The sequence below is a fragment of the Leopardus geoffroyi genome, chromosome B2, assembly GCF_018350155.1.
Source record: "Leopardus geoffroyi isolate Oge1 chromosome B2, O.geoffroyi_Oge1_pat1.0, whole genome shotgun sequence".
In the NCBI taxonomy this organism is placed as follows: domain Eukaryota; kingdom Metazoa; phylum Chordata; class Mammalia; order Carnivora; family Felidae; genus Leopardus; species Leopardus geoffroyi.
This window is the reverse complement of record NC_059332.1, coordinates 68,402,613-68,417,295: the sequence shown is the minus strand read 5'-3', so window position 1 is coordinate 68,417,295 and position 14,683 is coordinate 68,402,613. Positions and strand designations below refer to the sequence as shown.

The 14,683-nt window shown below is 35.1% G+C and overlaps 1 protein-coding gene across 12 annotated transcripts in view; it reads right to left on the bottom strand.

Moving 5' to 3' along the window:
• Nucleotides 1–942: 942 nt before the first annotated feature.
• The window catches only part of SENP6 (SUMO specific peptidase 6), a 115,572-nt gene continuing 101,831 nt past the window's right edge, over nucleotides 943–14,683 (bottom strand). For 9 of the 12 annotated variants that reach the window (XM_045498803.1, XM_045498802.1, XM_045498804.1 and 6 more), the window contains 5 exons: nucleotides 7,804–7,907; nucleotides 6,162–6,250; nucleotides 4,464–4,532; nucleotides 4,214–4,364; nucleotides 943–2,362 (listed from right to left, as the gene is read on the bottom strand). In XM_045498803.1, coding sequence (XP_045354759.1) covers nucleotides 2,153–2,362; nucleotides 4,214–4,364; nucleotides 4,464–4,532; nucleotides 6,162–6,250; nucleotides 7,804–7,907 — 623 coding nt within the window. In that variant the 3' untranslated portion in view covers nucleotides 943–2,152. The remainder of the gene's footprint in view (nucleotides 2,363–4,213; nucleotides 4,365–4,463; nucleotides 4,533–6,161; nucleotides 6,251–7,803; nucleotides 7,908–14,683) is intronic. The other 3 variants (XM_045498808.1, XM_045498810.1, XM_045498809.1) reach the window with 3 other exon arrangements.

The window sequence follows — 14,683 nt, the reverse complement described above, 5'->3', positions numbered from 1 at the left end:
TCTAAGTACTAATAAACACATTTTAAAAGGTTGCTAGCCACTTTATATATAGAAGTATTTAAGTACACAATTATCAAGTGAATGTGCATGTACACCAAAAATTCTCAAGTCTAGATTCAGAGCTCAACCTGACAGTCTCCAAATATTCTACATATACCAAAATCATTAGCATAACTTTTAAAATTTTGTATGGCGTGGGAGAAATACGATTAAATAGCTGGATACTCCACCTCTAGAAAGTTGATAAGACATCAATCTATATTTTTCATGTCAAAATGTGATTGACTTGAGTTGGCCCAGGGACAAATTATCTTTTTATCTTATCAAAAATAAGAGTGCAAATGTAACCACTGGACATTAAAACAAAAACAAATAAGCATTTTAGAATAGTTTTTCAGTACTTTCAAGTTCTGACAAAATACAGTACATTAAAAAATTAAATATGCCCATTTTGCTTACTGCTATCAGATTTTTAAAATAATTTTCATTTTTTGGTCCATATTCAGTAAGTAATAAAATTAAACTCTTAAGTCCTACTTTTTCATATTTAAGCTAATAGCTCTAGGGTATTCCTGAAAAAGAAATAATGTAATCATAAATAAATAATGTTAAGATATGCAAAGTAACAAATCTGTAATTGATGCCACTAATGGTGACCAATGGTGACTTTCCTTAAGCTTACATTTTAATATTTCCCTTAATGAATATGTCTCATACTTTTTTTTTTTTTTTTTGGTTGTTATTAACCACACCCCCACCCACTCCAAACACACCTGTGGACTTTATTAAACTCAAGAAAACAGCCTAAAATGTTGTTCACAATTGGTGTATTTGGCCAGGTTAAAAAAAAAAAAAAAATAGCTAATGATAAAAATGGCCTTCATTTTATTCTCAACTACTTTTGTTATATGTGTATTTTTAAATTCATTATTTAACAAAAAATGACTTTTAAAAGATATATTTCAAGTCTCAAAGTTAATTGGAAAGAAATGTGTAACATTTCATTTGAAAATAATAGTTTCAGCAGATATATGCACAATGCCTACATGAGTTGTAATTCTGTCATCAAAACCATCACATTTTAGTATTTTTAAAGGAGAATTCAAGGTAGGAGAACTTTTTCTGCATTATGAAATTGATTTAAAGACAAGTACTTTTACATGTAAAAATAATTTACACTAAAAAACTCAAGCACAGAAGTCTGATATTTTGTTTATCAAAATAACGAGAACAAAATGAGCAATGAAAAAATAGCAAAAGCCATTACAAAAAATAGTAAATTCCTATTTAAATTCCTGTGTTCACACAGATTAAAAATGTTTATCAACTATATCACACAAATTGTAGCATACTTTAAGCTATAATATAGAAAGGTAACATGGGATATTTGAAATTTAAGCTGCACTTACCAAAATAGTTTTAACCTGAGTCTTTGATGTCTTCAGAAATGTACTTGACAATAAGATATGATAAAGTATAATTATTATTTAGTAGTATAATTCAAGATTATTTTTGTTTGAATTTCTCTTAATACTGCTTCTTCTTAAATATTTGTGTAAAATTATAAATATTTATTACATTTTTGGGGTTCTCTGAACACAAGGGAGTGTATGATTTAAAAAGCTGTTATTTTTTTCCACTATACAAGCATATGAAGATGTCTTTCTTGTTCAAAATTCCTTATATTTAATCATATTTTCATATTTCAAGTTATTTTAGAACAAATGCAGGTCAAAAGATTATCACAGATACTTTTAATATTCCCATGAAATATGTCACACCCACTAAGGAATTTAATACAAGTTCACTAAAGAATATCAAATTAATCATTTCCTCCTATAAATATTTTCTTTTTATTTATTTTGTGTTGAGAAGTTGCAGTTTCAAGTACTATTAACAGAAAATACATAACAAAAGCTTCCTAACAAGTGAAAAAAATAATTATAAATGCTGGAAAAATTGGCCTCATTAACATATTTACAAACTTTTACTTAATACATACTCCATTGGAAATTAATTATATGACATTTATACAAGCATTAACATTTCCAGATCACTCTGAGTAATGAGCACTTCAGTTCTTTACTGTCTATACCCAAAGTTGAAAGTCACTCAGTTTCTGAAGGCAATACTGACAAGCATCAGAAATGGGTCAATCTGAGATGCTATTGACATATTGTTCTGTTCCTTCACCTAAAGATGTTTCTGCTGAATAAGTGTCCTTAAGCTTCTTTTTTTCTTTGCTCTGATCTTCCTGAAGTTTCAGAATTATGTTTCGGATTTCTTCTCTTTTTGTTCTCATTCTTGGGGGAGGAAACCAGTTTGCCAAATTCATAGGTAGTTCAAAATTGAGTATTGGATTCTGGAAATAAAAATATTAAATGCACATTAGAAAACCATAATAAGTATTTTAATTTCAATCACAAAAGCATTAGAGTTAAAAATGGATAATCAGTAAATTCATTTAATAAGTATGTACTCATTATCTGTCTCATGCCAGATATTGTGCTAGGCACTGGAGATAATGAGACAGTTTTTGCCTATAGATCTTGTAGTCTAGATCAGAGGTCAGCAAACTATAGCTATTGGGCCAAATTCTGCCTACTGCCTGTTTTTGTAAATAAAGCCTTATTGAAAAACAGCCACAATAGCTGAACTGCGAGCAGGCATAGAAACTGCATGGCCACAGAGCCTAAAATATTTACTACTTGGCCCCTTTATAAATGGTTTGCTGATTCTGGTCTAGACAGACAGATAACTCAACAATTAAAACAATGGACACGACAGGTATTATGACAGTAGAAGCAGAAAGTCCTATGAAAATCCATGTCTGGGGGCTTAACACAATTCCAAGAAGTGATATTTACACTGAGACCTGAAGAATGAGAAGAAGTTGGTCCAATAAAGAATGACAGAAGCAAATGGGAAGAGTATCCCAGGTAGGAACATATGTACCAAGGCCTAGAGGCAAGAAAGAACATGACACAATATAAAAAACTGAATGACATAGAATGCTAAAGTAAGAATGGTAGGACATGAGGCTAGAAGCTCGAACAGAAGTTGGGTCACACAGGCCATATGAAGGATTTTCATCTTTCACATGCATAAAATGATTAGACTTCAGCTTCTGGAAAACAACCGAAAAATAAAAGGCAGCAGGCTTGGAGACTGATGTGGTGGTTCAGAATAGTGATGCCAGTTTCCTGGACGTAGAAAGTGGCAGCAGGAATAAAGGATTGCACATATATGACATTAAGTGACAGAATTCACAGGATTGAGTGCTATACTGGATAATGGATGAGGAAGAGGATGGAATCAAGATAATTATAAAGGATATCCAAGAGTGGTGTGCATGGTTTTGTATCTCTAAAGTCGAAGGAAGAAAGCATTATGAAGAAGGAATGGTCAACAGTGTAAAATGGTGCCGGGAGGTTGAGAATAATTTCAACATAAGGGCAAGAGTAAAGCCAGATTACAAAGATTTGAGAAACGAGTAGGATTTGTGGAAATGAAGACAGTGAACATATAAATACTTCTCCATAAATATATCTGTAAAGGGGAGAAAAGAGGGTATAAGTCCAAATGATGGGAGAGATTTCTTAAGGTGGAAAGAGCGAGTGAAGAGGGAGAGTTGATCAGTGATGAGGCATGAGGTCAACAAACCTTGGATTTCATGAAGTATAAATAGTCTTTTTATTTTTAAAAAATTTTCCAATTTGGGAGTTTTTGCTCCCTGGACAAATTTTTGAAATGATAGTTTTCAAACTACTTAAAATATTTCCTTATTAATGTTTTTAACATTAATGTAAGGTCAAATACAGTTGACCCCTGAACAATGTGGAGATTCAGGGTGCTTACCCTATTGAGTCCAAAATCCACATATAACTTTTGACTCCTGAAAAACTTACCTAATAGCAGCCTACTATTGACCAAAAGCCTTATTAATAACATAGTCAATTAACACATATTTTGTATGTTATATGTATTATATTACTATATTCTTACATAAAGTAAGCTAGAGAAAAGAAAATATTACAAAAATCATTAATTAGGAGGAGAAAATACATTTATAGTACTGTACTATATTTTTCAAAAAAAAAAAAAAAAAATCTGTGAAAAAGTGGACCCATGCAGTTCAAACCCATTTTGTCTAAGGGTCCACTATAAACTATTTTATTATTTATCATATCAGATCCAACATACTGAAACCCACCTCAAAAAAGCTCTCTACATACTGTAATACATATACACCACAATCACTGAAGTTGTTTTGCTGGGGTACTTTTGGATTAGAGCCTTTCATAACATCTTTGGAAAAACTTCTTTTGCTTCCTTTTTTAACTTCCCATTCCACCTCTAAATACCTGCAATAATGCACATACAGTAAGAATATACATATATAAGTATACATAGTCCCTCATTCCCACCAGAATACAAAGTACAAGTTATGATTTTGAACTTACTCTCTTAGAATTTTTACAACATTCGATCGAGAAGGGCCTCTAAGTGAGTCCATCAGTAGGATACAAGGTCTGCAGGGTAAAATGACCAAATGTTAACACTTTATAATGTTAAAGAACACATAAAAAGATGAGCATTAACAAGAGAATTTAAAACATTCAAAATTCCCCTGACTCCGTAAAGCTTGGGTGAAAAATAAATCTTACAGACACATACACCCCAATAATACTTAAATATCCACGGTTATACTAAATACCAAATTGTAGAATACTAACTGAACCATATCTTATTAGGAATATATTTCACTAAAGTTCTATAGTTAGTTCCTTAAAAGAATTCAAAATTTAGTAAAAAGTCAAAATAATTCTGAAAATTTGAACATCCCCAGATTCCAAATCACCAAAAGTGGGACCAAGCAAAGTAGAAATAAGTCCATTTCTTAAAAGTTCATTTATATTTTTTAGTGATCTCTATAACCCAACATGAGGCTCAAACCCACGACCCCAATATCAAGACTCACACATTCTTTCAACTGAGTCAGCCAGACGCTCCCAAATAACAGGTTTTGGCTAACCAAAACCTGTTATAGATAGCAAAACAGGTAATCATCACACAGAAAAATTAGGGGTGCCTGGCTGGCCCAGTTGGTGGAGCATGCAACTCTTGATCTCGAGGTTGTGAGTTCAAGCCCCATGGTGTGTAGAGATTACTTAAAAATAGAAAAAAAAAATTAGTTTAGAATCCAGTGTTTTTTGAATCCAATGTAAGAATCCAGTGTAAGATTTAGAATCTGGTGTAGGAATCAGTGTAAGATTCTACTTTAGAACACTCGATGTAAGTAACACTCAACCTTTAAAATATTGTTGTAAACCTAAGAGGAAGTCTAACGTAGTACAAAAAGTCTTGACTGTTTAAAGATCTGGGTTCTTCTTGACTAAAATTCTATGGGATTTGATGCAGATCTCTTAATTGCTCCAGCTCTCTACATTTTCATTTATTAATGAAGTTTGCTTTTCAAAAGCTGTTAATGGAGTTTCACCTAACATTTTCTACAAAAAAGTCAAAAGAAATGGAGTCTAGAAATAGGTAATACTTCATCAACTAAGTGATTCATAGACCCTGAAAAGCCCTCATGACATGTACTGTTTTTTCGTTTTGTTTTTTGTTTTCTGTTTTTTTTTTAAAGCAAGCTCTACACCCACCGTGGGGCTTAAACTCATGACCCTGAGATCAAGAATCACATGTTGTACAGCCTGAGCCAATCAGGTGCTCCAGACATGTACTTCTGAAAACCAAACAGATTCACTCTTGAGACATGTCCCTAAGGACTGCCTTGAGTCACTACACAGTCTTTACATAGTAGCTATTGAACCACTGTAAACATCAATTCCCAAGTTACTGATCTGAATGTGAATGACAGTTCTTCGTCCTTTCTTTGCTCCAAATCAATGTATATCCAAAAGAAATAGTAGGTGTCTATGGGAATGTGTGTGCATACACAAATAGAAAATGGACAGAGGTCTGAAAGGATTATCCATTCTGCCCAACTTGAGCCCTGGACATTCTCCTCACCCATCCTGACACACTTTGTGACTTTTAGGCACTAGTTTAAATAATAACTGTCCAGTTATGTTTTATTTTAGGAGGGTATGTAAATAAAATTTATCATGCAGTTTTCAAGATATAAAGTTAATGCTTACTGTTTACAGATGGTAGGCTTTAAATGCCACTGTCCTATTTCTGAATTGCAGTTGTCATCGGCAAGGAATCCATCATCACTGCTATCATCCTATAAAAGACAGCCTGTTAGTATTAAAAATATATAATCTAAATAATTAATAACCTCACAAAGTAGCACTATTGATAAAAATCTTTGTAGCAAATATGTAAATTCTTTTCCATTTAAGTGATCAGACATGAGAAAATGCAGTCACTCAATTGTAATTCTGTAATGCCATAACACTGACATTTTAATGAAAAGAAATTACTGATCAGAAGTCCATTGTTACATCTATTTGCTCAATGTAAAAGAAAATTTTAATGATTGAAAATATTATGATTCATTCTTCTTCAGTCAAATACTACTGCTCTGATTTTAGATATTTCTACAAAAATTTAGTTTGTTGGTTAAGACGACTGTTTCACAATAGGAGCATGAAGGACTTATATTTATTATTCTTTTACATAAATAATTTTCTCAAATCAGAAATATTTAAAGAGTTTTTGGAAACACCTCCTTGACAAAACCATATATCTGCTTCACTTGAGAGAAGAAAACTTAGTGACACTGTGTCTTATTCTGTCGATTATCTTGAATGTAAAACAAGACTTTTTCTATTCTTTAGAAAGTTTCTGGCAAGCTTATAAATTAAATAATCAACAATGGAAATAATAATAGTAACTGTAATAATAATACATAGATTAGCTAGTTCACATAACTGTTACAACCAAAGGAGTGTAAGAAGTGCTCTTTGTAAGCCTTTAATGTAATACATACAATGTGCCTGTATAAGTTGCAGAGAAAAACTATATTCCTTAAACATATATTGTAGAGCAAGGGACATGACAAAAAATGGCTTTTGTTCACAAGAAGATTAAACAAAAAGGACAAATGGTATAGTACAGAGCTATCTTCACTACTAGATAAACTCAAAGTTTATCTTAACAACTAAAGGTCAAAGAATTAAAGAAATGAAATGATGCATAATTCTTACAAACTTTTCCTTCAATATAAAGCCCTCTTTAACTGAAGTCATAAAATATTTTCAAAAATAGATTTTGTTCTTGGTGTAAATAAAATTTATTATAGCAAATGAAACTCTAAGGAAATAATGAGAATTGACCTATGTTAGTTTTAACTAAATACTATGTGCTCCTGCCATGATACTTATACATTAATTTAGAAGAAAGAAAAAAAATCACTGGAAAAGTGGAAAAAATAATATAATTTTGTGGTGCTCATGTACCATATAATCAAGTATCTAAACATCTGCCTCTTGAAGAAGTTAGACCAGAGGTTAAGTATGACCCATAAATGTTTTAAAAGAGGAAGGGAAAGGGATGGTAGGGCTACTGGGGTGGTGGCTGGGTTCAGGTGGGAGAATTCATTTTCTATTAAATGGATGGCCAAAACTACAACAAAAGCCCTAAAAGAAAATAATGCAAAACAACATTAATACATTTATGCTGTCAACTTCTGAATTAAAAACTCAGTTTGTGCTTTGAGATGAGACCCAAATTCAGAAGGCCTGTGTTATTGGTTGAAGGAATTGCCTATAGGACTCCAGGGAAAAATTTAATTAGATAAAATATTGGAGCTTTTTGCCAAGCATTAGGTTTTACCTGGTTATCCTGATCTTCTGAGAAGTCGATGAGTTCATCTTCAAGCATTTTACTGCCTTCCGCTGACTCATCACTATAGTTTAGTCTAATTTTGCTTAAACCATCTATATCAGTAAGAAACATTAATTTTTAAAAGGACATGCATATAACTTACAGTATATGATGTTAAAATTAATGCCAATTATATAGTAAATATAGATGTAAAAAACCTGCATTAACATGTAATATCACAAATATAACTTACTTTTTAAAAAAAGTTTATTTCTGAGAGAGAGAAAACATGAGTGGAAGAGGGGCAGAGTGAGAGAGAGACAGAGAGGAGAGAGAATACCAAGCAGTCTCCATGCTGTCAGCACAGAGCCTGACATGGGGCTTGATCTCACAAACCAGGAGATCATGACCTGAGCCAAAATCTAGAGTCGGACTGAGCCACCCAGGCACCCCTCACAAATATAACTTGCTTTTAATAAAAACCTGGACCAAGGGGCACCTGGGTGGCTCAGCTGGTTCAGAGTCCAACTCTTGATACTGGCTCAGATCATGATCTCACAGTTTGTGAGATCGACCCCACCTCAGGCTCTGAGCTGACACTGCGGAGCCTGCTTGGGATTTCCTCTCCTTCTCTGCCCCTCTCCTGCTTACACTCTCACTCTCTTAAAATAAACATTAAAAAAGATAAAATTAAAAACAAAACAAAACACAAAACAACAACCCTGGATTGACATGTCAATTACAAAGTTACTTCTACAACTCAGACCCTAAAACTCATTAAAATTTAAAACTAGATGTCAATTATATTATTAAATATATGTATATTTAAATATGTATATAGATATATACATGTAGATATATAAAACTTTTTTTTTTCAACGTTTATTTATTTTTGGGACAGAGAGAGACAGAGCATGAACGGGGAGGGGTAGAGAGAGAGAGGGAGACACAGAATTGGAAACAGGCTCCAGGCTCTGAGCCATCAGCCCAGAGCCCGACGCGGGGCTCGAACTCACGAACCGCGAGATGGTGACCTGGCTGAAGTCGGACGCTTAACCAACTGCGCCACCCAGGCGCCCCTATAAAACATTTTTGTACTAGGTCTGCTAGTTATCTTTAGTAACAGAAGCTACAATAGTCTGAAAATAACCTAATGTCCAAAAATAGAAATAGCAAATTGTAGAACATAAAATGAAATATATATTTTTTCTTTTTTTTTTTTAATTTTTTTAATGTTTTATTTATTTTTGAGACAGAGAGAGAGCATGAACGGGGGAGGGGCAGAGAGAGAGGGAGACACAGAATCCGAAGCAGGCTCCAGGCTCCAAGCTGTCAGCACAGAGCCCGACGCGGGGCTTGAACTCAGGGACCATGAGATCATGACCCGAGCCGAAGTCGGACCTTTAACCGACTGAGCCACCCAGGTGCCCCTATATTTAAAATTAAAATTGTAAAAATATGAAATATTGTACAATACAGATTAAAAAATAAAATGATTAATGGGGTGTCTGGGTAGATCAGTTGGTTAAACATCTGACTCTTTGGCTCAGGTCATGACCTCACAGTTTGTGAGTTCAAGCCATGCATTGGGCTCTATGCTGACAGCATAGAGCCTGCTTGGGATTCTTGGTCTCCTCTCTCTCTGCCCCTGCCCTGCTCGTGCTCTCTCTCTCTCTCAAAAATAAATAAGCTCTGGGGCGCCTGGGTGGCTCAGTTGGTTAAGCGTCCAATTTGGGCTCAGGTCATGATCTCGCAGTTTAGGAGCTCAGACCCTGCGTCGGGCTCTGTGCTGACAGCATAGAGTCTGGAGCCTGCTTTGGATTCTGTGTCTCCATCTCTCTCTCTCTCCCTCCCCGACTTGCACTCTGTCTCTAAGTCTCTCAAAAATAAACATAAAAAAAAAAAAAAAAAAAAAGCAAAAAAAGCTTTAATAAAAAAAAACATGATTAAAATTAAGTAAAATAGGCTTGTTTTTAGACAAATGATAAAAGAAAAATATTAAAATGAAAATAATCAGTTTAGGATAGGATGTTGTGATTGGAAACATACTACTTAATATAATAATAAAACACTATGGTAAATCCTTTTGCTTTATGAAAAATAACCTGGATGGGTCAGTCGGTTGAGCGTCCGACTTCAGCTCAGGTCATGATCTCACAGTTCGTGGGTCTGAGCCCCATGTTGAGCCTGCTTTGGACCTGTGTCTCCCTCTCTCTCTGTCCCCTCCCTCACTTAAGCTCTGTCTCTCTCTCACAAATAATAAAACACACACACACAGTTTTTCAATAAAAAAAAAAAAACCTTTCAATTGTTTTCAAACATCTGTATTTTTATGTTTGAAGCTAAAATATCTATATTTGAATAAAATCTGTCCAAATCCTCAGGCAATTCATTATTAATCAACTGTAATCAAGTTACTCTAGCAGCCAATTCTACAGAAGCTGCATCATATAAAATATACCTTACACAAGTTAAAAATATGTACATTTCAAAAAAAATGGAAAAAAATAATTTAAATGGTGTAGTCAATTCTTTCATTCAGTAAACAAATGTTCTGGCATAAACTGAGAGGTGGTAACTCAATCAGCTGTTCTTTTAATCAGTCCCAGTTCCTGAGAGCTTCTCACATAGTGAGATCATCTGAAGATGCCAAGTGAGATTCTAGAGTTTAAAACATATACATTTTTCATGTACCAGAGCAAGACAACATTTCATATAGTGCCCAACTGAAAAACCAGCAAATGAAAGTACTGATACTACACATTATTTTCCTACAACTGACCTTAACCTAATTCTTGTGATAAGATACAATTCCCACTTATTTACTACAGCATATTACTTGACATCAGAAGTCAACACTTGTGACTCTGTATGTTTGATGGTTAAAACTATATTAAAACTGGGGTGCCTGGGTGGCTCAGTTAGTTAAGTGTCGGACTCTTGATCTCAGCTCAGGTCATGATCTCATGATTCATGAGATGGAGCCTGACTCTCCTGCTTGCACTCTCTCTCCCAAAATAAATAAACATTAAAAAAAAAAAAAAAAAACTATAGGAGCGCCTGGGTGGCTCAGGCGGTTAAGCGTCCGACTTCAACTCAGGTCATGATCTCACGGTTTGTGAGTTCGAGCCCTGCATCGGGCTCTGTGCTGACAGCTCAGAGCCTGGGGCCTGCTTCAGATTCTGTCTCCTCCTCTCTCTGCCCCTCCTGTGCTCATGGCTCGGTCTCTCTCTGTCTCTCAAAAATAAAGGTTAAAAAAACAAAACAAAACAAAAAAAACCCTACATTAAAACTGTCTAGGGGCGCCTGGGTGGCGCAGTCGGTTAAGCGTCCGACTTCAGCCAGGTCACGATCTCGCGGTCCGTGAGTTCGAGCCCCGCGTCGGGCTCTGGGCTGATGGCTCAGAGCCTGGAGCCTGTTTCCGATTCTGTGTCTCCCTCTCACTCTGCCCCTCCCCCGTTCATGCTCTGTCTCTCTCTGTCCCAAAAATAAATAAACGTTGAAAAAAAAAAAAACAAAAAACAAAACTGTCTAAATGCTTCATTTAAATCTTTTCAATTATATTCCCAGCCCAAATAGAAATCAGTTCTTGAAATATTAATCATAATCACAAAAACTGTTATAAGTTCTTATCCTAATTTTTAACATGCCATCATTTTATATAGAACAGACTATATAACCAACTTCTCTGAGGTAGTAGAAGCACCTCTAGAGAGCACTCTTATTTAATGTACTTTTGTGTGAGTGATCCCTTGGAAACATCTGATAAAAGTACAGAAATGTACAGACTTACTCTAGAGTACTATTTTTCAAACTGTGGGATACTATCATCACTGGATGAAGGCAAGCATTGAAAAGAAGAGAAAATATGAGGGTATCACACCCAATAAAAGTAAATTAATTTCCCTTAAGGAAGATACATTTGATATGGCTACACACATACTAAAAACAAAACAAAAACAAAAAAAAGGGGGGGATAAACAAATACTAGAAAGGCAAACACATGATTCTACACTTGGATCTCCACTAGGATTTGTGAGGGTATTTACTTAAATTTAACTGGATACTACTTGACTAGAACATTAATTTGAAGGAAAGGGCTACCAGGAATTTCTGGGGTTATGCTCATATGAAGCCCTAGGCTTTGTCCCATTGCTTTAAGTCTTGAACTGTAATTCATTTTTTAAAGTGTATATATTTATTTTTTTGAGAGAGGGAGCAGAGGAGGGGCGGAGAGAGGGTTGGGGGGAGACAGAGAATCCCAAGCAGGCTCCGCACTGTCAGTGCAGAACCCGATGCGGGGCTTGAACTAACAAACCCTGAGATCATGACCTGAGCTGAAACCAAAAGTCGATGCTTAACCGAATAAGCCACCCAAGTGCCCCAAACTTTAATTCATTTCTAATTTGAATTCACAGTACAGTGTATGAGATTACTGATCAACGGAGAACTTTAAAGAAAATAGTTCTATGGAAATCTAATTCACATATCATACAATTCACCCATTTAAAGTGTACAATTCAGGGGGTGTCTGGGTGGCTCAGTCAGTTAAGGTCTGACTCTTGGTTTCAGCTCAGGTCATGATCTCATGGTTTGTGGTTTAAGCCTCTCTTTCTGCCCCTCCCCTGCTAGTACGCATGCACGCTCTCAAAAAAAAAGTACAATTCAGTTGTTTTTGATATATTTACATATATGTACAACTATCATCACAGTAAATTTTAAAATCTCAATAGGAAACCCTGTACCCTTCAACCATCATTTCCCTCCTCCTCACACTCCTGTCTGTCACACCACACTAGCCCCAAGCAGCCACTAATCTACCCCATAGATTTTCCTGTTTGGGAGAGTTCATGAAAATGGTATCATATAACATGTGGTCTTTTGTGACTATTTTCACAATAGTTTCAAGACTCATCCATGTTGTAGCATGTAGCAGTATTCCTTTTATGACCTAATAACATTCCATTGGATACATATATCACTAATTGATTATCCATTTGTCAGTGGATGACATTTGGGTTGCTTCTACATTTTGGCTACTATAAAGTTGCTGTGAACATTCGTGTCCAAGTTTTTGTGTGCTTTTCCTTCTCTTGGATATACATGTAGTAAGAATGAAATTGCTGGGTCATATATTAACTCTACATTTAATTCAACTTTACTTATTCTGAGAGAGAGAGAGAGAGAGAGAGAGCGAGTGAGCAAGCAGGGTAGGTACAGAGAGGGGGAGAGAGGGCGAGAGAGAACCCCAAGCAGGCTCTGCACTGTAGGCACAGAGCCTGATGCAGGGCTTGAACTCATAAACCGTTGAGATCATGACCTGAACTGAAATCAAGAGTTGGTTGCTTAACTGAATGAACCGCTCAGGCACCCTACATTTAATTTTTTGAGGAACTATCCAGCTGTCTTCCAAAGAAAGCAGCTGTACCATTTTACATTTCCACCAGTAACATATGAGGGATTCTGATTTCTCCACATCCTCACCCACATGTTAGTATCTGACTTTTTAATTGTAGCCATACTAGTGTGATATGAAGAAGTATCTCATTATAGTTGTGATTTACACTTCTTTTATGTCTAATTATCTCCATCACCTTTTCATGTGCTAATTGGTAAGACTGTTTTAAAGGGGATGAGAAACCATGCACACTTGGTCTTAAGAGTGCCAAAATGGTAATCTTTAAAAAAAAATTTTAATGTTTATTTTTTTGAGAGAGAGGGAGGGAGAGTGAGCGATCAAGCGAGCAGGAGCGGGGGAGGGGCAGAGAGAGAGGGAGAGAGAATCCCAAGCAGGCTCTGCACTATCAGCACAGAGCCCAACACAGGGCTCGAACTCACAAATTGCGAGATCATGACCTGAGCCGAAATCAGAAACTTAACTGACTAAGCCACCCAGGTGCTCCAGTAATTAATCTTTAATATGACTATTCGTTGCCTCTTTTTTTTATTTTACTCAAGTAGAAAATATGTCAAACAAATAAAAAATATTCTTACAAAACTCAACACTAGCTGAGTTACTAAAATAAAGTGGTAAAAGTGCCAAGGCAATGTTCAGCATTCTTAATTTTTGATAGGTTCTTTCTGAATTCATGTAACCTCTTCTATGCCTTATTCTTTTTTCCTCCAAAGAAAACATACTAGATTTACTCACAGTTTAACAAGCAAGGCACATATCATTAGCATATTATGGATTTTATCAAGTAACTATTTTACTTTTGGGTTGGAGAGAAAATTAAATGATTTGATATAAAATTTAAGTATTGGCAGAGAAACTTTAGATTTCTCTAACAAGTGCAAGAAATATAGAACCAATTCAAGGAAAAAATACTGATTCAACAAAATTGAAGGAAAATAAAAAAGCAGAAGTTGGAGCAGTGCCCTTCTTCCCACTAAGAACCATGAAGGAGAGAGTGAGGAATAAGGAACTAACCTTTAATTGGAATGTCAACAACTATTTTGGAGGAAAAAGCTTTATTTTCTGACTCTAATTATTTGATCTCTACTTGCCCATCTGTAAATTATAAATGAACGAATTCATCTTAAAGATCTAAGACTGTCCAACTACTGTTTCTGCCAAATACATAAATTTCCTATAAAATAAGAATAAAACTAAGTTGTTATAAATGAAAAATGTAGACCTTATAGCACAATTTTTAAACGTTCTATGAAGTGTGGAAAGCCACAAGGGAATTTCTTAGAGTGATGGAAAGATTCTAAATCTTGATTGCTATAGAGATTACATGACTGTACATATTTATCAAAGCTCACTGGGCTATACTTAAAAATGGGCAAATATTATTGTAAGCAAGTCATGTCAATAGACATGACTTTAAAAAAAAAGTGTGCCCTAAAACCTTAATCCTATGTACAAGAAACCCAGTTTATTCTG